At 39.1% G+C, this 25,056-nt stretch overlaps 1 protein-coding gene across 5 annotated transcripts in view; it reads left to right on the top strand.

Moving 5' to 3' along the window:
- Positions 1-25,056, top strand: part of LOC140663823 (uncharacterized) — a 181,422-nt gene that overhangs the window by 98,557 nt on the left and 57,809 nt on the right. For 3 of the 5 annotated variants that reach the window (XM_072888322.1, XM_072888324.1, XM_072888323.1), the window contains exons 2-3: positions 17,565-17,665; positions 19,933-20,129. In XM_072888322.1, the coding sequence (XP_072744423.1) occupies positions 20,048-20,129 (82 nt within the window). In that variant the 5' untranslated portion in view covers positions 17,565-17,665; positions 19,933-20,047. Of the gene's footprint in view, positions 1-17,564; positions 17,666-17,768; positions 18,002-19,932; positions 20,130-25,056 lie in introns of all 5 variants that reach the window. The other 2 variants (XM_072888318.1, XM_072888319.1) reach the window with 1 other exon arrangement.

Below are 25,056 nucleotides of genomic sequence, written 5' to 3'. Positions count from 1 at the left end.
AGACAACAGGTCCGTCGTCATTTCAGACGCCTCTCTATTCGATCGTTGCGTAATAAGAAGACGAAAGGGAAATAATCGTCCATCGCGAGGCACTGTAGTAAGCCCGCGACACGTGACACTCGACGAGTCACGAGCAGGCATTTCCGCAGCGATTCCGCAGACGTGACACGGTCTCTTCCACCTTCTTACGTGCTCTCTCGTTACGTTTCTCTTTCTCCGTCCTCTTCCCACTACTCTCTACTTCTTCGAGAAGCAGGGACGAACCGGCTAAAAACATATTTCTTGATTGAAATGTATTTTTAATTTTTCTTTATTTTAGACGTATTTGGTGAAAAATGGAAACAAAAAATTTAAAAATCCTTTTTTACGAAAAATTTTATTCAATTTTTTAAAATAAATTTTCTCTTTATTTTTAATATTAATATAAAATTATAAAACATTATATATATATATTATTAAATCATATTAATTATATACATAAAAAAGTATATATATAATACAATAAAAGATATAATTATTAAATAATTTAATTATATACATAGTATCGATTTGTCAACGCTTTCTGCTTTTGGTTTTTTTTTCTATTGAATCTTATATCACTAATCCGTTCCTGGTGAATTATTAGTACGGGAGCCCACGTGATATTCGGCATTGGAAATGCACATCGCGAAACATATTCTTTAGGCAACTCACGTGCCATTCGGCGACGATTTATAAACGTTAATGGGTTAATATCGCCGTGTGGTTCTCGGAGAAATACACTCAGGAAAGATCGAAGAAAAAGTAGGAGGAGGAGCACATCGCACATCTCGAATCGAATATGCGGGCTCGATCAAAAAAACGCTGATCATCGAGATAAAAGTGCGGCTCGATGGGTTGGTTACACTACCTATAATCTATAGCTTCATATTTGTGCGAAGCGCAGCTATACATATGATCGTTCACGATAAACATAATAATATAATTAATCATTTAATTGCAAACAGAGATACTTGAAGAGATCAATTTTAACCCTTACTCCATACTTCCATACTATTATTTTTGCTACCTTCGAACTATACTATACTACATGGGTTCACGTATTTTTCAATGGGTGAAAATGTTTAAAAGATCTGAAAAAGTTTATATACCTACCTTCTTTAATACTTCTAAATAAAAATTAGAGTAATAAATTTAAAAAATAATTTGCATATATATTATCCTACGACCGTTTATTTTCGAGAAATTGATACTGTTGGAAATTGCAGGGGAAAATGACCCATCAGTACGAAGTAGGAGTTAACCAATTTACAAAATAACTAATTAGAGACATATAAAGACATAAAGCAAGAAGCGTTATAGATAGGAATAGAATCGTTCTTATCGCGCGATTAATAAAATACCGAGCGAAAAGGTCGTGGGAAAATCATCGCTTGTGATCTCGATGGATCGTATGTATCCGCGAACGGAGAGCTGGATCATGAAGAGGAACGTGGACGTAGCGAGCGATGAAGGGGACGCGGGAATCGCCTCTGGTGGTCAAGCCAACAGACAAGAATCCCGATACTTTCGTCGGACTCGCGCGTACCTACGCGCGCCTCGACAAGCAGGGTCGATACGATCGATACTCTCCTGTCCCGGAGAGATACATACACGCTGAACTGGCCTCGGATTGATGGATCTCCTCGCGTCGACGTTTTCGTAGTCGAACCTTCGCGCAAACCATTGTGCAACCAACGTTATCACGAGAGAAAGGAAAAAAAGAGAAATTACACTAGAAGCAACCGAGAATGACAACGCATACTAAACAGCTGATTTAATTGCTCCAATAACTTTCGAAGCAAACGCAAACATTAAAGTGCAGGTTTTTAAATACAAAATAATGAGTTAGTTTTTATTACGAATATATTCAATTGCGCAAAAGTCTTGATTTCAAAGAGGATATACGGTGAAAAAAAAATTGCGAGATGTGAATATATATAGAAAGGTTTATTTTTGACTTGGTCGTTACGGCATTATTTACAATTACAATTGTAGACGATAAAGGGGGACGATCGCGAGGCATATAAAAAGTGGCGGCTTGTTTCGCTCTGTAGAATACACGGCTTCGACATCGTCGACAAACGTCGAAGCTATGACGCGATGGCAAACGACGTCGATCGTGCGCGATGTTGTATACGAGAGAACACGTAGGGCGGCGAGGAAAAGGATGATCAGAGCTCAGCAGCCCGGTACAAAGACGCGCCTTTACGAACGATCGGTAGATCGCAGATAAACGCCGAGCGGACGGGAACGTATCTCCTCGTTTGCGCCGATCACGTCGGACAAACGCCGCCGAGCGTAATACGCGAGAGCTCGGCAACGAGCCGTGCAATCTTTCGAAACGCGATACGATAATGACAACATTAGCCACGCAACCAGAGTTCGATTTGCAGGAAGATGTCCGGTTAATCTCAAAATATGAAAAAAAATAAAATGTATACGAATCAAAATTATAATAAAGAAAAAAACACAAAAATTGTTAGAAATTAAGAGTAAATACGCTGCATGCTTTGAATATAAAACTTTGCACAACGATATTCCATCTAAAGATTTAATTGCGAAATAAATCGGTATTTGAAATTTTCAACGAAAATAAAAATCTGAGTAGAACTGAGTTCGCAATTCTGTATCTTTATTTTGAAGGTGTTAAGTTCTAATTACAGGTTCAAAATTCCATGTCCAATTCATTTTTTGAATACATGAAAATAATATAAGAAATATATTATTATCTAATATTATTTTCCCTTATATATCATTACATTATCGTGTCATTGACATTTTGCTCTAATTATTTAATTGTACAGAAATTGATTGGATAGTAATTTTAAAGCAGTTTTGTACAGAGATACAGACAAAAAATTCAACTAACTATAGTTAGTATTGTTCATTGAAGCTTATCAATGAGAGATTAAATTCAGATATAAATTACTTATATTAAATACAAATTAAATTAAGTTAAATTTCCTTATATAAGCGGTACTTTAAATGCTGTTTGATTATATTTTAATGATGATTTAGATCGATAACAAAATTTTATTAAAAATATAGAAGCTTTTTCTAGTTGAATTTTGTATCGCGATTTATTCGAAATACTTGACATTAAAGACGCTTTTAACACCTACTTTTACAACAGGAACATTGAATCGTTATCGCCGATGTTGTTGGATATTTTGATTGCGCCAGGTTGAAGTGTCAGACACGCGAAAATCGGCATGACAGCGAGACCGCGAAGAGGACCCTGGGTCCCACTCTCTCATCAAAGGCCCGTGTAGTTGCAACGCGTGACTATACGCGGGCCCGATCCTTAACTTGTTAGCTGGAATATTGCCGACCTGTGATTAAGGTAACGGTAGTCATCAATTCGACCACGTGATCGTTAGGCTGTCAGTCGGCGACCGACATTTATAAGCGGCCGCCGCCGTGAAATCGTTCGACGGTAATTTGCCACCGTTCGACGGCTCGGGCGCGAAAATGACCTTTTCGAATGTATTTACCATGGATTCTCGTTCGGGCGGCGTAACTCGTGTCCGCCTCTGCTTGAAAGAGGACACATCGTCGGCTTTTGTTGATCCAAACGCGCCGACATACGCGACGAAATGTGAAATACACAATGTTACATCCAATGTAATCATGGTCAATGGATGTTAATTATTTTATTTTTTTATATACTGTGAGTATATAAATGTGTCAGTAAAAAAGTTTATATACATCTTTAAGACAAGATATAAGTATTTGTTGGGAAGAATCCGTATGTTTGTGGTAAGAGATAAATCGATATATAAACTTTTTTAATATAACATATAAACTCTCATTTATCTTTTTACGAAATAATGTGAAATATCTCGAAAATATATTTGTTCTTAAAACATAAGCTCGCGCAAATCCTTAGCTTATGTGCTAGTTCCAAAGGCTAGAAGCTTCTTTCACGGTATCTAGAGAAAAAAGTTATCGCTCAGTTTAACGAGCTGCTAACGAGGTAGAATTTTCTATCTTTCTTGCTCATTTTCTCAAACTAATCGCGTTTGCTCCTGCAAAAAATTAACTGCCACGCAAACATTACGTATCCGAAGAATGTCCCAGAATTTCTACTTTATTTTTAATGACAAATTTTCATTGATTAAAAGTGTGATAAATTTTTTTGTAAGTTGCAATTGCAATTAAACTCAAACTACATATTATATTCACTTTCATTCGCTAGGATATTCCTAAGTGCTATAATCAATAGTCACGTAGCAAAATGAATTCCATTAATTGCGCACTTTGATGTAATATGGTGATTAATTCGAAACGGATCTACGCAGAGCTGATCTACACAGTCGGATTACATACGAAATCACATGTGCATTAATATTCAACTTTGGACGGAATGCTCGACTAATGACGCGAATGTTACAGTTTATCGATGATTACGACGTGACGAAAGAGGTATCGTAGGCGGGCTGGATCGATCGCCGGAAAGCAAATTCTATCGCGTGGACTCGCCTTTTTGTCCTCTCGCGTACTTTTCGTTCCTGCAAGATGGCTTCCGGAGACGGATCGCGCCGATTGGTGGCTGTTTTGTCGTGTGTGATTATAGGCATATCGTGTGGGCGAGATATGTCGGCCGTGCGTTTTGCCGGGATTTATGCGAGCTTGCTAAGCTCGTCCAGAGTTGTCATTCGACGTGTTCACATAATCGACGCGCCTGATTACACCGCGTCTTTGTCTCTCGCAATAAGTGCGTTTCGATCTTCAGCGATCGTCTGCCGTGAGTAACGTGTTTTACGACTTGGAAGAGTCACCGGGGCTATAACTTTATTTCTTTCACGCAGCTAACGAATCGATTCTCTTTGGTAATGATGGTCGCTTAACGTCATTTCGCGCAGTTGCTTGTCCATCGATGTATTTAATTTTTCACTTTCTTTCACGATGAAGTTGCTTTACGATATTTTTTACGATGATAAATAATTCTTTGTTCTGAAAGAATTATTTCTGGGGAAAGAAATAAATTGCGTAGGCTAAGCTAGATCTTACTTTTCATTGTTCTATCACTTAACAATAATTACGAAAATAGGAAAAGCCATGTCATAAAATATATGCGCATCAGTTTTAACTATCAAATATATTTTTTACAATATTTATAGATGTGATTATAGATTGATTTTTATAAGTATAATCAGATATAATCACGAAGGTGAATAATGTCTCTCTCTTTTTTTTATTCTAAGGATTTCTTTTTTAATTATTTTCTTCCGCACGGATGAACCTATGCGTATCGATCATGCATTGAGTCGTCGGCGTCGAAAATCGAGTTCGCGCCATCAAATCATTAATCATCGTTGACGATTAATAACTATCTACGGAAGTGCGAACAAACGGGTTTGCAAGTACAATAGTGTCACGGCCATGATTAAGATGCCACGTTCTGATCCCGTGAGATCGGAGAAGGGCGATATTGCGATGGTACGTGCTAATTTAAATCGAGATACCGGTCGACGTGATCATGAAATCCGCGACCTAAGAGAACGGCTAATTCCCATCAAGACGAATGATGTGACGTTTGCGATGTTACCGAGCGTAATAGACGTATATATTCCCCACGCGATATTGACGGATGCTATTGCGACACTATCTCCCATTCGTCGGTTATCAAGCCGCAACCGTGCTATGGCTCTTGGCACGACGTCAACAATCCATTTGACTGACATTTGACACTTTATGATTTATTTGCGCACCGAATATAGAATGGGCAGATAGGCGGATGAGAAATTGGACCTCTAACCTGAGAGTCAGTTAAAAATCACAAACATGCGTTTGGTTAAAAATTTCTCTTTTTCGTTTCAATTTTTTTTTTTTTTTTAAGAAATGAAACAAATTCACTTGTTGTAAATATAACATTATTATTATTATTTTGTTTTGACATTAATTAATTTTTTGTAATTAAATTAATCTTTTAATTATATGTATATAATTTACTCAATTTATTTATTTTTTATTTACTAATTTGAATATTTCTCTCTCATAATTATGGATAAAATATTGACTTGAATAAACTTTCCACCGAGACCGTGGCAAGACCTCCAACCATTTATTGAATTTATATTGCGCTGCATCAGAGCGTTAAAGGCCGCATATGCATATTTAGATTAACGAGCGAGATAGATTATACGGATTTACTTTATTAGAAAATTAATACGATGCCGCGCAGTCCCTTCTACGATGCGAGTTTAAACGGATGAAACGATCAATCTAGAATCTCGTGTGAACTCTATTCACGGGGACGAGTGCCGAATGTCAGATAAACGTAACTGCACGTTGTACCATCGTGCTTTGAGCACGGCCGATCATAGATTAAGACACGTGGAACAGTTACAGCTTATGACAAATGTAATCTAGAACTTGACAGCTCAATCGGCGCGCCTAGCATACCTGTGAGGGTAAACATTGATGCTCGTGTTTCCTTGCAGGGCCTCCGAGCGTGTAGATCAGCCGATATATCGAAGTAGGTTATTCCCAGTTGACCATTATTCCAATTCATCGCTTGTATTATAAGTTTTGATCTTTTCAAGAAATTATAATAAATTATAAAATAATTTTAGATGAATGAAAGATTAATTTTTACTGAAAGAAATTACTGAAAAACTATTAACAGATTTGTAAAACACTTTCATTCTTGTCAAGTCGAAAACGCACTCTATTACTAAATATTAATTTTTTCAATCGAATAAATTAGAGAATTTTTATTATACATCATTCATTTATAATTCTCCCTTTGCCGTATTTTATAATCGTGTTTCTCAAGGTTCTTTTGCCACGGTGGGAATCTCGAAAATAAGCGAAACGGAAAAAAAACGAACGTTCGAATGTGAAAGAGGAACGCGTGCGGTGGAGGGGAAAGCAGCTGAAGTTAATTATACGTGCGAAAGAAGATTTATCGGGCGTTTCCACGAGGTGCGCGCGATTCTCCTACGCTCGCTCTTTTTCTTTTCATCCCTGCAGCCCTTCCCGTCGACCGCGTGGGTGTCGTCCTGACGACTCAATATTACCACTATACGCAGCGGCACGTTGCCACAGACGAGAGCAACCACGAGAGGCACTGTGGAAACGCGTGAAACGAGATAAGAAGCCGAACGGATCGCCAAGTGGTATATACAGAAGGCACGATGAAAAAAAATTTCGGCGGATGACGGTCGCGACGGAGGCCTTAATCTCGGTAAATTACGACGACGAAGAATTCAGGAATATTCGCGCGGGGCGTCTCGGAATATCTTGGACGCTCAAGATAAACAATCTCTCCCACGCCACGAGATCGCCGATCGATGCTAATGAAGGACCCCTCTCGAAGAGGTTTCTCTTCTCCGCGAGAGTACATTTCTCTCTTTAGTTATGAACAGCGCTTTTCTCTCCGTCGCGCCGGATAAAATGCCGATCGTTCGCGCGCGAAAAGTTCTTCGGCTTCGCGTTTCTAACGTACCATAGAAATTTCAGGACAAAATTGCTCGAATTCTTCGGGTCTTTCACCGTCGCGTCGGAATCCTCAGAATTCCTCGCAAAGTCGCTCGGCGCACGAATATTGCGCGCTCTTGAACGCCGTAAGCGGATGATGCGATTACACGCTTGAAATATTTGCGAACATCCTTCCGGGATTGCGCGGCTAACGAGATATTTCAATTAAATAATTCTAGAAAAAAGAAAGAAATTAAGGAAGCAGTTTTTATTTTAGAATAATTTTTTATGTAATATATTGCAACAAATTAAATTTTCAACCGATTTAATGACGAAAAGAGAACAATTGCGTATCTGTAAACATTTTAAAATTCTTGATGTCACATGGAAATCTCACTTTTTTCCTTAAAGAAGAATAGTGATCTCCTCGGTTACGCGGCGCAGATTTTAATATAATTTGGTCGGAGATGCCGGCGAGAGCGAATAATCGAGACAGGGTGATGCATGCTTCAAGGGTTCATTGTATTGTACTACGGGAGAATCCGGCATAAGGAAGAGAGCAGGAGAAGGAGAAGAAGAAGAAGAAGGGCTCCTTTGTGAAAGCAGCGTCAGGAAATCAGGATTGATATAGGGCTGCGGTAGGTTCGCTCGTAACTTTGTCCCGCGGTACCTGGGACTCGGTCCCGATCCATTAATCACCCTCGTACGAGGTCTGAACTCACGGGTGATTAGCAGGCGTGAACACCGACTCACCGGGGATATATGCGATTGGCCGCCATTGTCGACCACCGCGGATGTTCCGCGACGGCGATTGAGATGTCCGTCTTCTTCGTGGATTCTGAAATCCCCAGTGACCGGAATGAAATCCTCGATTTCACGGCCACAGCTCGTGCCGCTCGTGTCTCATTTGCTTCTTTGTTGCTTCTCGCAAACAATTACGCGATCCAAGGTCCATTAATGACAACGATAGGGACATCGGGAGAGTGAAATAAAAATGTAAGGAAACTAAAGCGTGTCCTAAAAAATATCGCGCACTTTTCCCTACTTCTTTTCATAAATATTCTCGTACATCGCGTGATCGCCGAACAGAAAAAAAAAACAGATAGCGCACAACGTTATTAATCACACCGCTTTAAAACTTGTTTACGATAGCTATGAAAAGCGACATTGGTTGCGCGTTGCTTCAGAAAACGGGCGCTCGTTTTTCTTATTCGTAAACGTTACGTCGGTCTTAAGTCATTCCCCCGTTTGTCCGGGTTCGTGATACTCCGCAAGGCGCTCTTAAAAAAAAAGGCGCTTAATTGTACGACGATTTAACCAGGGAGAGAACCACCCGTAGGGACTGCCAAAGATTCTCGCGAGTCTCGTGGGTGTAACTTACGAGGTAATTAATGCAGCCGTAAGTTGCGAGCCGGTCGAGGACGGGACTTGTCTCGTGCTTCTTGATGCACTAAAACTACATTTCTCGAGCGTGACCAGCTTACATTGTCGATTTTATTATTTTATGCTGTTAAATTAAACTTCTGAAATGCTTAAATTATGTTCTCAAAAGAAATATATAATTTTGAATAGTTTCTCTCGAAGGGATTCTTATGTAATCCGAATGTATTGTTTCCTAAACATTATGTGTGCTCTTCTTTACTCCATCCATTTTTATCTTTTGTGGAAATTGAAATTCACTGCATACTACCTTTCTTCTATACTCTATGCAAACATCGAAATCGATCCTATCGCTCTCTCCTGTCTCCCATCGATCTGCTGTTTCGCATCCGTCGTAGATATCCGGAGAACGTTCGTTCTTTCGTGGAAGTGCAGCCTTCATCGAAGATCGCTCCGTTCGATTTTAACGACGAAATTAGCGGATACGTCGGAATTATTAATTAGTCATTTCTTATATTCGCGTTGCACGGCACGGTGGCTTGGAAGAAGAGGAAGAAGAGAAGCTACGAGGATATAAAATTTGCAATTTTATACCGCCACCGCCATCCGATCGAGCCGATCGATTCTCGGACTCGTGCCAATATCGATTATTGGACAGGTTTTTTGCGCGCCCGCGAGACAACTGTCATATCAACCGCGCGTTGAAATTTTTTCTCACCCCCGCGGTCTTCTTTTATTTCTTCTCTTAATTATTTCTACGAAAATAACAATACAATCGCGCGATGTCTTTCTTTGCAATGCATCGGAATTTAATTAAGAATTCATTGGCGATTCTCGAAGGCGGGAAATCTTGTATTACATGATTTCGATATTATATCATTATCGTAATATGAATGTAGCTATCTATCTCTTTCTGGTTGACGCGCAGTGGAACAACTTTCGATTCTTTGCGCGATTCTAGAAAAGGATTTCATAGCAGGTACACACCTGGGGCACGCGTGCACCCACACGTGCACGTGTATATTGCCTATCACGCCTCCTCGCGTGACGTCACATCTGACTATATCCGTTCGAAGTCCGCGGTGAGGAGGGAAAGGGCGAGTGAAAAAAGGCTTCGATGAAGGGAGAAAAAAGGAATGACCCGAACCGGTCCATGGCCAGGTCAACAGCATGCATATCACCCCCATAAGACCGATCGTACATCGGCTTGATTCGCGTCTACCGGGTGTACGAGCAAGAATATCGGTAGTATTTTTTTAACGCATTGCGTTTTTCGAAAAAAAAAACTTTTATTCTGTATAGGAAAAGTGTTTTTATAAACTGTAAATATTAATGGAGGATTTAAATAATATATGTTGAGAAATATACACGTCGTTTGTATCTGTCACGCGTCATTAGTGCTATTACGTCGCTGCATTTATTCTTCTTATTTGCACCGATTACGTGAAACACGATTACGATCGATATATCGGTGAAAAATCTACCGCTGCAGACCTAGAATTATCTCGAAAAGACGAGTCGGAGGCCGTCAATCCAGTTCGATAACAAGTTATTAGCGCGAATCATCATTAAGCTTCTCGTCACCAAGCGTTCTCCACATTCCAAGTGGAATCTCTCTCTGTCTCTCCCTTTATCTCGTTCACTTTTATTGCGATTTCTCCGCCGTTCAATTACCGCAAATATACGGAATAATAGCCGCGAGATTATTGGCGGCGTTTCGGAAGCCTTAATGAAAAGGACGAATAAGCGAGCGGTAGCAAATTATTCCACTCGGCGGTCTCCAACCTCGAGAGTCGGTCTTTTACTACTTCGGCGCGCATCCTGCCATTTATCATTTGCAACGTGCAATCGAAGACGAAGGCAGCGCGTAACGAGAATGTTGTACACGGTTCCGACCGCGTGTACGATCACGCGTGTGGCGTATGTGTCTTGTAAACTGACGCTGGCGAGAGGAGAGCCACAGCGACGGGATAAACCGAAACCAGATCGCTATCGAGACACCGTTAGGCTGTTTGTCACCTCTCGCGAGAATGCGTGGGTGCCCGCGAAAACCGTGTTGTGATTTTTAATATTGTCGAGTATCCTGATCGTCGAAGTCCGATTGTATTCGCGTGATAGCATGTGAATGCGTTTATTGCTCAATTTGCATGCTCCTTACGCGACGTTTCGTGTGTTTTTTTTTTGTATATATGTAGAATGAAATTTCAGATAGATATGTCAGAACCGCGAGAAAAAGTGAAGATATCACGCATCTTATTATCTTATAATTTTTCATACAAAATCATAAATAAAATACAATTTTTATTAAAAACACCATTAAAAAAGAATACAATATTATTTAATGTAATATAATATAATATTATTTAAACATACAATAATAAAAAGCAGAAATTAACAAAATAGCAAATTGTTAAGTGATTAGAATCATTTCTTTTTCGCTTTTTTTAATCTCGATCGCATTCGTTCACATTTCTTTTTTTCAAATCTTGAGATAGCATCGTCAGGATAAATCGAAGAGTATATCACCGGGAGCAGCCTATTAGTAAATCATTGCAAGGCTGTTCATCAATTCATGCTCGGCTAGTTATACCGCGCTATAAGCTCGCTTTGCCGACGCGATTTACACATGACAGCGCGCGACAGCTCTCGCCATCCTTTTCCCGCTCGCGTGAAAATGACACTCGCTGCACGAGAGTCCTTTTCATTCTTTCATTCTTTCTTTCTCTTTCCCTAAGCCTCTCGACGAGAGATCCTTTTCTCTCCCTCTCTTACCGGTCTGCGACGAGAGCTCGCGATGGGGAATAGAACGGAAATAAGATACCACAGAGCTGATACGCCTTCGTCCACCGATTACGCGCGCTAGGTGTATGCCGGAGAGAGATTGTCGATGATGTCATTCTCAACTATATACTCTCGCGGTGAGCCAAGTGCAGAACGTTAGCTGACCGATTATAGAGAAGGTCTTGTCGAGGATATGAAGGGCGCTACGATGAACGGGCGAGAAGAATTTTCAATAAAACGTGCAAATCTCATTATCAACTCGTGACTGACACGAAACGCACTTCAGTTAATAATTGGATGCTTCATTAATGTCTCTAGACAGTTTCAACACTTTGAATAAGAAAAGTAATTGAGCAGATGAGAGAGAAGTGATAAATGGTAAAAGTGTAAAATGGTATAAATTTACATTTTTTTAATCGAGAGAAAATGATTGGAATGATAAATTTACCTTTTAACTGCTATCTAAATGAAATAAATATACTGTATACTTTCATAAAAACTTTGTCATCGTCATAATTTTTTTAATTGATGTCATTTCTCTCTTCGATGGACAAACCCCGATGAGATGAAACTCGTGTCGGCGACAAAGTGAAGGGAGGCTCGTGTTGTCCAGTCGGGCTACGCCAACGATATCAATCATCCTGCGCGACCAACAGCGAGACTTTCACCGACCGTACAACGACGACGATGACGACGATGACGATGACCGACCGTACAAAACTTTTCGATTTGACGATTATCAGAGCTCTTCCGTGCGATCACCTCGCGATCGCGTCCACCCACGATTCATCATCGCGCTACCAAGGAGAAATCACGCAGCGCTCAATGATATTTGTCGATCCGTTCCGCACGGCGGGGATCGGTAGCGCGTTCGATCCGGCCGATCGAACGTGCGCTTGATCATCTTGATCTCCGCTCGCGTCCCGCCTACGCGCGATGAAGAAATCAACCGAGCGGAAGGAGAGTACAGAGTTAGTGTCCGTTTACTTTTTGTCGCGAGAATTTAAAAATTTACTCTCGTTTTAAAAGAATCGTATTTTTTTAGTTGATTTTTACACAAATATTGATACGTAGTGTAATAATACAATATGCAATATAAAAGTAATCTATATAAATAGGATAAAGATTGTACTATCATATTTAATAAAATAAAATAAAATATCTTGAAAATCCGGAAATTTTGACAAAAGAAAAATGTATTTATTTTTTTACAAGAAATATATGTAATATTTCATAGAATGTATATTCCCTGGAAAAACATCGAAAATCTGGAATTTTTAGAGAACTTTTGTACTTGAAGAAATTAGGGAATTTTGTTAAGAAATTTAAAAAAAAATTCTCTCTGATAATTTTGCTCTTATACTGTAAATTATAAATATATATCTATCCCTGTTTATATATTCAATGTCTTAATAAAATATTGAATATGCAGTACATTTTCTTTATTTTAATTTTTAATGATAAAAAATGTAAATTTGTAAATCTAGTACTTGAAACTTAAGTGGCTTTGTGTTTTTTTTTTTTTTTTCATACGAGTGAATTATTTAAAAAAAACATGCATACAATAAAAAATTTATTTTAGAAAATTGCCCCAAAATATCTTTAAAATATTCCCTTTAACTGGAATTTTGAACAAAAATATGTGAAAAAGTCAAGGAATTTTGTTTAGATTTGAATAGACAGTCTAGTAGTAAGAATAGATTACCATGTATATCCTAGGTATATCAAAGACACCTTGTATATTTAAATATACAATGTGAAAGAGGACGTGTTAAAAGCTACCATCGACTTACTGCGTCATATTTCTCAGGGCGAATTTCATTACGAAAGTTAAACGGAAAGGGTTGTGGGAGGAGGTAGTAGGGCGGCAAGTATTGAATTCATCGCATACGCATTGTCGACAAGATATACGAAGCTGGGGGTTACGGGTTAAGTGGACCCTGGTACCTCCGGTAAATAAGTCTCTCCGCATTCGCGTACGTGTTTCACGCGAGAGAGCGAGCGATTCACCTACCATGTGTTGTCTCTCGCGTGCCTCTGATAGTGCATACCGGCCAGGATGCGCTCGCATAGACCAGCCGTGCTTTCTCAGGGCAATTTATAATCGTACGAGTTCAATGTGAGTCGTGTGGGATGCTCGGGGAACAAAGGGACACCCCGTATAATAGTATAGTGCGCGCGCGCCGATCTTCGAGAGGATCCTGTCGAGAGATCGCCACTTCTTCGCCATCAGCGTGTCGTTGATTAGTCGCTTGAATACGAGAGTACGAGTACTCGTTAGAGCGATTCTTCGGGAACGTTGATACCTCCCTCGAGACGTGGTCTCTCTCGCGTGCCGCGTCAATTAAAGCTTTACGACCGACAGGATGTTAAATACCTGAAATGCACAAGCGGTCGCGAGATACGTCCGGAAACGCATTCCGCGATTAGTTTGTTTCACGGATCATTATTGTCTTTGCAGTAATATTTGTACTACCGAGAGAATAACCGGTTTCTCTCGCGCGCGCGCGAGAGAATAATGACGATAAACCGATGGGAAAGAATGTATTTGAGATCCATCGAGCCGTGCGATTGACGTTCCTCGATCGTTTCTTAATTTTTTCCGGTTCTACGGGACGTCAACTGCCGCCACGTCTATTATATTGATGTTTTACGCATGTCGACTTGTTTGCCGCGAAAATAAACGAAAAGATATTTTGAACTGTTTAGTCATAAAGGAAGGAATAATTAAAGACATAAGACGTAATATATACGATTTCGATGGAAATAATTAACATTGTTGAGTTTTGAAATCAGAGATTATATCTATTGCAACTCTCGCTGTAAAGCGAGCTTGGTATAATCCAGGGAAAAGGGATCTCCGTGCGTGAATATTGTTTTGTATGTAACTTACATATACAGGAACGAAACACAAAGCGGTTCCACGTGACCCGCGACCTCGCCTCTAATGAGCGGCAAAGCTTACGGCTATTGTAAGAGAATCTCCTCTCGCACTGGAGAGGCTCTTCTCTGTTTTCTTCGTGCTCTGCTCTCCACCCAAATCCTTTCTCCGACCTGCCCGCGAGGGCTATGCTCTCGTACGTTTAACTCGAGTATACAATAAGAGAGAAGAAAATTCAATCCCTCTGTAATTCCACTTGAAAATGCATTTATCATAGCTTACGTATGCTAACTTGTTCGCGCTACACAAAAGAGGAGAATAAAAAATATTTTTATTTAAAAATTAATATGCAAATTATCATAAGAAATTTCGGTAGTGTTTAATAATTTTACAATTTTAAATAAAATTTTTTTTTCTGCTTAAATTCGGGCTATTAAAATGCAATATTAATTTTAATTGAGAAATGAAACTAAATAAATTCTCTAAAACATTCTATATCTATATTATAATTGAAATAAGATGTTTTTAATTTAATTTCCTTACGCCATGGAAATTGGATGATAAAATAACTGATAAGCCATGATGTCAAAACCGCGGAGAGTCGCAACGACTGCGCAACCATCGCCAAGAGCAGGGTCTTCGGTGATTCCACGAAGAGGTAGACAAAAAAAAAAAGGTAGTCGCGCACGAGAGAAAAGAAAGAGAGAGAGATGATCGAACTCGTGCAGCATCGTTCTTGTCGAGTGGATCGACGATCGCGACGAAGGGGAACACCCTGTACATGCCGACGACATTCCCGAAGTGCAACGCGCAGTTTTTCGCGGCTACCAGTACGCGGCGGGTAGCCTGTGACGAGGGAACAAGTGACTCAGAAGCAGACGAGACGGGTAGAAACAACACGCATGTGCTCTCTCTCTCTCTCTCTCTCTCTCTCTCTCTCTCTCTCTCTCTCTCTCTCTCTCTCTCTCTCTCTCTCTCTCTCTCTCTCTCTCTCTCTCTCTCGAACACATCACGAGGTCGACGTATGTACGTACGTACATGCGCGTATGTGTAACTCGCGATCGCGCGATACGATCACAGAAAACAACGGGGAGGAGAAAAAGGGGTGCAGGGAGGCGCGAGATTTATTTGCCCGAATTTCGACGGCCGTCGATGTCGCTTCCGAGGAATGCATTTCGCATTCAGAATCTTTCGCGAAATATGTTTCTGCTGAGGAGAATATAAAAAGTTCCCTCTTACGTTCGTTGCTTTTCCATCGCTAATTTCGTTCCTCCCGCATTAAGAATCTTTAACACTTAAATATTAAGTACTGAATTACTATTATATTTTATTTATCATTTATGTATTTATGTATTATAATTATGATAGAATATCATTATTAATCATTTCTTTATACTTGGTACTATATATTTTATATTTATATTTATACTTTATTTGGAGAAATAAATAAGCTTCGTAAAACTTGCTAAATAAATAAATAAACATTTATTTTAAGTGCAATGTCAAGAACGAAGAAAAACATCCGAAAAATATTCATGACTTATATTCGAAAATTTTGCGAATATATTAAAAATTTAAAAAAATTGAAACATTAAATTATACTTTAATCGAAATACTTTCGTTATCAGCGCTCGATAAATCGTAAATTCGATATCGTTTGACTAATATCAGCGAGTCTCATGTCATTAACCTCTAGCTGAATTTCGACGACATTCGATAAATCTGTACAATGAACGATCGGAGAGACGCGGATCCACTCGCCGATGATGTATCGCTTTACGCCATGGATTCTCGAATCGGCGCTATTAGGCCATCGCCATCACCGAGATCGCTTTTTGTGGGAGAGGGAACACCGCAGGTCGTGGGGGATGGACCTCGCGTGTGTGTCCCGTAAACGACGGCGACTCTAGTAATGCGTTTAACTAATGTGTCGGACCGGTTAGGAGCGTATTGATCAGAGACCGCGGCTAGATTTATGTCGACGAATGATTCACGGCGCGTGATTTACAGCGGATTGTCCGCCGCGCGCGCATACTGATTGAGCATTTATGCCGCTCTCCCGGCACACTAATCATTTATTGGGTTAAGGTGAAATTCTTCTTCCCTCTGTCGCGAGATTTCTTGCCCCCTTCCATCCCTCTTTTCTCGTGTTTCAGCGCTTCGATCTGCGCAAAATGCCCAGGAAAAATCACATGACATATTTAGGGAAATAATTAATAATTTAATTTTGCTGTGTGTGAATGACAAAGTGTGTTGAAATATCACAAATGTGAAATGATGATTTAGGGATGAACATCTTACATTTAGACACTTTCTCGATAGCTTATACGCGTTTATAGATGGTTTATATTTTTTTAAGGGTTGATAAGCGGACTTTTTTGATGATTGAAGTAACTTGTATGAATTGGATCAATGTAACGTATTTAATACGTACATTTTCGAAAGCGCATTTACCCTAAACGCAAAAATGACGTTTCTGTCGCCGGCTGGGGTATTTGAAAGTCCCTTGAGAGTAAGGCTCCTCGTTTTTCATCTTTCACTCTCCTCGATTACGAAGGCTGGGCACGCGTCCCGCCCGATAGAATGTCGCCGTAACGAGGAGATCCCCCTTTCCCTTCTCGCAAGGATGTGACGCGTCGTCGTCCTTTGCCTCCTCAGCATCCCGCCGGGTGATCTCTCAGTACTCGGCGAACGTTTAAATTAGGCAGGGAATCCCTCGGAATGCGCGAAAGAAACCAACGAGACTGACGTGCCGCGGAGTTTTGATACGCCTTTTGGGCGTATTGTACTCGTGCGGCATTATTAGCCCTTATGCGGCAGGAATAACTCTTAAGGGCCCGACCCGCGATCCTTCGCGCCGCGGCCTCGAAACTTTTGCGCATTTTAAATCTTCCGCGCGCACTGAATTATTTGCGATGACATATTTACTTCATACACCGTATATATTAATTTATTAAATATATATATTATATATAATACAATTATAATATAAATATATAAATATAATATATAATATATAATATTGTGTATTAAATACATTAAATAAATTAATCTTTTACAATATTTTTCGTTTCAGAGTCTGGCCACAGGTTGGACAGCGGTTCCCCGTTCTGGAGGATTCAACTTGACCAGGACCTTCTGGACACCATCAGTGCGATCTATCCGGAGTGGTTTAAGGTAAGCTTAAAGCTTTCTCATCGGCGCTATCAGACTCGACGGCGTCAACCGCCGCGCTTTCGTTGAATGAATGCAGGATTAACGAGGTGCGCTCCTCGTGCAGGATTACACTAACAGCCGAGCAGCATCGGCATCATCGTCCCCCACGTCTTCGGGCACTTCCGGGGCGCAATCCTGCGACGAGAGCGCCGCCGTGGTCGTTGTCACCGAACGCGGCGGCGAGCACAAGATCGCCAAAGGCGACGTCAAGTCGAGGTCCAAGGTGAAAAAAGCAGACGGGCACAAGGATAAGGATCGGGACAGGAAGGATCCTAGGCGCGACGCCAAGGACGAGAGGTGAGATAATTTGCATGTCGCGCCGCATATGCAGATTGCAGAGACATATACATAGAGACTCTAGCCGGGAGAAACTCGAATTATATCGCCCGAATATTAATAAAACCTCGTGAAATCGCAAAATGAGGAGAATACTCGAGTCACGTTATCACTTTCTACCGAGTGCAAGTATAACCGGTACGCGCGACATCCCGTATAAATAGAACAAAGTATGCGTGCGATTTCTCGATCGGCGCGAGGCGAAGGCGAGGCATTTTATCGGGATGGAAAAATAGACGCGTCGCCGCGTCGCTCGACACCTGCCTCGATTATTTTAACGAGCTCCACAGCGGGCCTCCCTAACGTTTTGTCACGCATCCGCCACATCATTACTACCTTGGGAGACATTATTTCTTTTAATTCGCGACCGGAGAGCGTAGCACGCGACCTTGTAATATCGCGGTCGGGAGAAGACAAGTTGCAAGAGCGGATTTTATCCGCAAGACTTTTTGCCGGAGATTTCGAATTAATATTTAATGCGAATAATATTGGAAATAATCGTATTTACCGCTAGTCAGATATATTTTTTAGTTAACACAATTATATTGAATGGGACGGGATTTAAATTTTATCAATTTGATAATATTTAATGGTAATATCTGATTTCACGTAATAACTAAATAAGATTTATACACTTGACAGAACTTTGATGGCAAAATCCTTAAATGGGAGGGATTAGAATTATGTACTTCTCGCGCACGTCATGGGGCTCCACGTGCCTTAATCCACCGCTGCGAGTTGCGAGATCGCGCGTTTAGAGCCGCGTCGAGCGAGCGATTAACCCGCAATTTAGTATCAGTACCGCGTGTAATCGTTACGCGAGAATATAAACGCTCTTAACGACCGGCTTCCTATCTCCAGCTGTGACGAAGTAATCTTTTCTCAGAACTTTCCCTTCGGGATTTTAAACTACCTCGCTCTCGGATCGTTGGCTCGATGCTTTAAAATCTTTAATCGACTCGCCACTTTCCTACCTATCTACTTACGGACCATGCGGAGCGCGTAATTTTCTCTGAACTTTGCGCGAATTTTTTACGTGACATTTTGCTCGCGACGCACGAGCGTCTTATGCGTCGCGAGCCACCTGGACTCTCACGTGGGACTCTCGCAGAACCATCATTGGGCCATCGAGATAAATGTTTTCACCCTCCGATGACTAAAACGGTTATTCTTACCCTTTCGCCGGAGGAAGAACACGATATTCTCGCTATATTATACCCAAGATTATTCCGCGACATTTATTTTACAGTATTTACGCGTCGTGTTCATTTTATGCGGCACTTAGATTATCAAGAGAATGGATCGATAGAAAATATACTCGTTATCTCTCGTAAAAACTTTAGGCGCAGCGAAATATAAAGAATTGGATTTTTCGCAATTTCTGACATGTAAAAAAATTTTTTTATGTTGATATAATAGTTTAAATTTTAATTCAAGACCGAAATTTTAATTTGCACAGAATGTACATAATATATTGCTAGATTATTTAAATTTATTTAAATATATAGCTATATATTTGTATGTGTACCTATACACACACACTCTGCGTACAAATTCTCTATATAGATATATATATATATATATACAATTTAATATCATCAGATATTTCTTGCTCGGTGAAGATTCGCGTCGCGCTCGAAGAAAAGGAAGAAACAGTCGTTTCCGACGCTTTTTGATGAAAACGTTCAGTGTCGATTGATCCGTCATTCCATCATCGACGACAAAAACATGCCTTGACAACGAAGGATCCGGGATCCGATTGACACTCGGGCTTCGATCGGTAGCCGGCAGGCTGGATCGGTCTCTCTTGGAACCGACGCGACGTGGCACACGCGCGGCGACGTATGAAAGATTAATTCACAAATCTCATTTTGCTCGTTTCGGGTCTGCAGGGACGCTGGAAACGGTAAGAAAGGGACGAAGCCCTCGCCGCAGCAGGATAAAGCAGCGGCGGACGCGGCAGGAAGGAAGGCCGCTGGTGCTGCTGCTCCAGATTCGGGATCGGAGATGGCCGAGGGCAATCAGTCGCCGCCGAAGGCGGAGGTCGATGATTCCCCCCTCCAGCACGCCATGGATCGCAACAAGGAATGTGAGTACAAATCTCTCATCGGCTATGACCGAATATTAATCTAGTGCGAAAACTTGACAGAGTAATCAAATTGTGTCGGATCTTAATTTGTTAGACTATAAAATCTTTACTCACTGTACTGTAATTATTGATATTTTAAACATTATTTTCAATTTTAATCATACTCTTTCAATCATATCTTATATTGATTAGGTATTATATTGTTCAATAAAGTAAATGAAGGAGATAATTTTTAAAATTTCATGATGTTTGATTTTTTGTCACATAGTCTACTTTATTCTGTCTTTACTGCCGCATTCATTTTGCAAACTCGTCGCAGAAACGGAAATGTCGCCTCTTGACATCCGGAATGAACGATGAATAAAGAGTTTAACGGTTGCGATCGCTTCCGATCGAATAATCGCGTGCGATGAGATTCGCTTATTATGATGCAGTCCTATAACTGTCCGCGTGCGAGCACATTGCGTGTGCGCTCGTCGTTGCAGTTATGTACTCGGCAATGTTATACAAGCAAGCATGCTCTCGAAGGTTGTTTGTAATGGAAGAGTTAGATGCGGGGAGGGTTCTTTTTAACATTGCGGGCAACTCGCCATTATTTCCACGGCGACTGTAATCATCCGCTCGTTATTCGCGGATCCAGCTGAGCGTGCCGCTCGATCATCGATTTGGAATCTGATAATTTTTTTAAATAAAATGAAAAAAAAGTATACACGTCGCACGCCGTGCACACGAAACGTTTATTGGCCGCGCAAATTGCAAGTCACTTCCGTTACTACTACCGGTGCCGATTATTTCTCAAGCTAGATATCCGTTTTGTATTCGGAACGCAACTTCTCACGAATAGGATAAGCGCCTCAGTCACATCGACGCTACCTCGTAATTGTATATAATTTTTTTAATGGCGAATAATTCTAACACGAATAATTCTTGGTTTTCGATTTTATAAATTAATATAATAATAGTTTTGAAACCAATGTAGTAGTTTTTCATTTTTAAGAAACATAAAATAGTTATTTAACTGACTTTTCGTTTACTCCTCATTTCTGTCTTACGAAATTTTGCTTTCTAACAACTAAATCTTTGCTATTTAATTTTTGAGTATCAACAGTTTCGCTGTATATACAACTGACATATAATTTCGTGGAAACTCTGAATTTTGATTTTATTTTTAATAATTCTGTAATTTTTTGATAGTTTAAACAAATGTTCTAGCGTTAAACCAAAAAAAATCAAGGGACAAACTAAGATGTCAAGTTCAAATTCGTAGTGTAAATTTAGGCCAGCGAGATTTTTCTAACATTTTTCATTAGATTTAAAAAAATAAAAATAGTTTTATGTGAGGTATAGAAAAGGGATTTATCGTTTAACAGCAAATCTATTAAAATAAAATAGTCAGGAGCAAAATTGTTTATATGAGATGAGGTGTTGTTGAATTTTCAAAAGTTCTGTTTATTCTAAAACGGATTTTGCATATATTTTAGCATGTTGTTTTAGTTTCTAAACAATTCTAATTATTAACAGTTTTATATAATCTTTTAAATAATTATTTTTAATTGAGAATAATATACTGGTTCATATTTATATAATGCACTAGTAAATTTTTGGTTATTTTACTCTGTTATAATTTTTGTTCAGTTTTGATCGTATTTTTTATTTTTTAAGGAGATCTAATTATTAATAGTAGTAAAAAAATTTTTAATGATTCTTTAAATGTCTTATTTCAATAAATGTAGATATATTTTTCACGGGCAGCGTAAATTATTTAAATGAGCTGCATAAAGCATATAGTGTCACAAGTTTATCTCGAATTTTTATTCATTTTTTTTAGTTTAAAAGCCAAAACTATTAAAGCAGTCAAGAATATATAAAATAGAACTATTGAAAATAGAGCTAGAACTTGTAATTACTTATGAGTTAGTTACACAATTGTTTCTACATAAATTATCTGGGATATTTTTAATATATGATACATCGATTAAAAGAAACTGATTTCAACATCGTTTGTAGGCAAATTATATCGATATCGCTTTCAAAAATTTTTTCATTACAGCAGATTTCTGCTGCGATATCATTCGCATACGATTTTTGCCAAGTACAATTTTTTTTGTTCACGAATTTTGTGGTGTATACATATATACACATACATATAAACACATTGTTGTGCCATGGTCGCCAGTCTCATTAAAGCTATGGAAGCAATCGGAGGGACTCTCTTTAAAACGTCATTTTGTCGCTTTATCAGTCGCCTTTTTTTGTAATTATTTCTTGCCATCAGGCTCTCTCCAGACACTCTCCCTTCACAAGCTGTGCGAAGGACGCGCATCGTTCAATGATAGTACGCAATGCGTGTATGCTCAATTGAACAATGTGCACGTGTCGCTTTTATGTGCAGCTGAAAGAATAATATCCGTGGACAGTCATGGAAATCATTAATGACATTTTTTATATCTTTTCAAATAAAATTTCAAAAAAAATGTATGACAAAAATCATTTAAGAATCGTGTAAATTAAGACGTCGATAAAAATTTGAATGTTACAAGCGTTTAATAAAAGTGATTACTTTTACTAAAAGAAAAATTACAAAAGCAACTTTAATAAATTATTAAATTTGAATAATATAAGTAAATTAGATTTCTGCAAAATCGTCCAATATTATTGTCAAGGTTCTGAGAAATTTGGCAAGGGTGTATTTCCACCAATATTACGCGATCATCTGTATATGTGTTTACGCGTCCCTTAAAATTTTTATATATATGTATGTACGGCGGTCTATAGGAAAGAGACAGTGCCCGGCAGGTAGGTGCAGATTCGCGTGTGCGGATCGTGTACACGCGTATGTATGCGCGCACGCGAGAGACAGGAGGCGTGCCTATTTATAACGGTGATATCATCGCCGATTACCTACGCTTTCGCGTGGACAGTCGTAAATTCTCGTAGCAGAAGGGTGCAGGCCGATTTGAGATGCTTTACAAAATAGCCATCGTAACCTTCTTTCTTCTCTTTTCTTCCCTACTCGTCTTCTTGTTTTTATATTTTTCTATGAATATATTTTATTATTATTTTTTTATTCAACATTTTCAAATATTGCGAATAATTGAAAATTTCTTGAATCTCTTTTGTTCGATTAAATCCATTCTTTTCATAACTAACTTTCACGAAACCGTTTATATTATTATTTAATTATATCTACGATATTTCCAAAAGGCGAAGAGATTGAATAAAGAAAGAGGAAAATAAGAAAACTGATAAACTTAAGATAAAAATAACTTTATTAGTTTTAATTGTCATATCTTTTTGTAAACTTTGCAACTAATTATGACTCACGATAAAATAAAGCAACAAATATTTTCAGTTGAACGATTCTATTATTAATTTGTATTTATTATCGCGTGCTACATTTTTCCTTGATTATTTTCAATTCCTTTAGTTTTATACGATTTTCACAGTTTGCAAGACTCGTTGCAACAGCATCGTATTACACATTTCTGTAGGTGAAATATTCGACGAATTATATTGACAAAGTAAAGATATATTCAGTCTGTTCCGACTGTATCTCTATTTTATAGCGTCATAAAGGGATATAATGAATTTCTTAATGTTGATTCGCGGGAGTATGGCACATTTAAGATGCGAACATACGCTGATTACATTGAGCTAATTATCGTCGGCGTATCTCGCCCTAATCGACGACGATTCGTGCATTCGTTATGCCGGTGCGCAAACCTGCACGCTCGTTTCGTAATGGAAAATTATGTCAGAATTATGCGCCGTATACTCGAAGGGGTCTCCTTTCCATCCTGTGAAACCGATAACCTCGAGTAGCGCTGCAATCGCGTGTTTAATGAGACATCATCATTAATGGAACGTCCCACGCGACAAGCTCGTTCGATCGTTACAAAAATCGTCGTGTATTTTTGTTTTTAAATAATAACGTCGGATTTATAAATAAAAGCGATTAGAGCCCATGCTACTAAAAATTCTTCAGGAAAAATTAAGTCTTTTCTAAATTTACAATTATTTATCCCAGAAAAATTGCATTGGCAGTTATTTCTATAAAAAAAATAAGTAATTATTTTCTGAATAAAAAGTCTCATTTAATAAATAGTGACATAAATTATCCATCTCGTTTTTAAGACATCAGAAGAGAACTGTTACCATTTTTTTTTAATTTTCTTAAACTCTCTAAATCCACCACCGCGTAGAAAGCGAAACGTTTTCACCGTGAAACGAATCGAGCGGAAACGAATTTTGTCGAGCGCTAATTGGTGTCGGCGATAAAGCGTAAGAGATGCCTTGCGGGTTTCGTAATTAAAAGGAAGAGATCCAGCTTCCTCTTGCCCGTAAACTCGCATCATGATGGCGGAAACCCGCGCCAATCGTTATCGACATATCTGCATGGGTATAAAGACGATACGAATATATTTCGAACGAGTATCTCTTAGGAAAGTTTTTTATCAAATTTCGCTTTTTGTTTCTCATATGCTATTACAACTATCGAAACATTGCATTTGGCAAAGCGTTGCGTATTAAGATAACTATTTAGCTGTAGAGACAGTTTTATACATTCTTAACATATGTGTTTAAAAATTTTTCTTTTCGATTTCTCCTTCTTTTACGTTATATGTATTCTTAACATTGAACACTCAAAATACGGATTATAATATTGAACAGTAAATACATCTTTGTTTTTTATCCATCACTTTTTATTGACCTCTTTATATACGCAAGTTAACAAGATGGATTTACGATGTCGTTTGTTACTTTTGATTCCGAAAGGTGATTCAAACAAGAAGAAAAACCAATTCGATCGGCACATATACTCGTCATTTGCGCTTTTTCCTCTAAACGCCGAAAGCCACGCGCAGTCAACCCATTAGCAGACAACTCGGCGTGCCTTTACCGGATTTAATTATATGACCGCACTCAT

This window comes from Anoplolepis gracilipes, chromosome 3 (genome assembly GCF_047496725.1).
Source record: "Anoplolepis gracilipes chromosome 3, ASM4749672v1, whole genome shotgun sequence".
Classification (NCBI taxonomy): Eukaryota; Metazoa; Arthropoda; class Insecta; order Hymenoptera; family Formicidae; genus Anoplolepis; species Anoplolepis gracilipes.
Note: the sequence above shows the minus strand (reverse complement) of the source record. Positions and strands in the feature narration are given on the sequence as shown.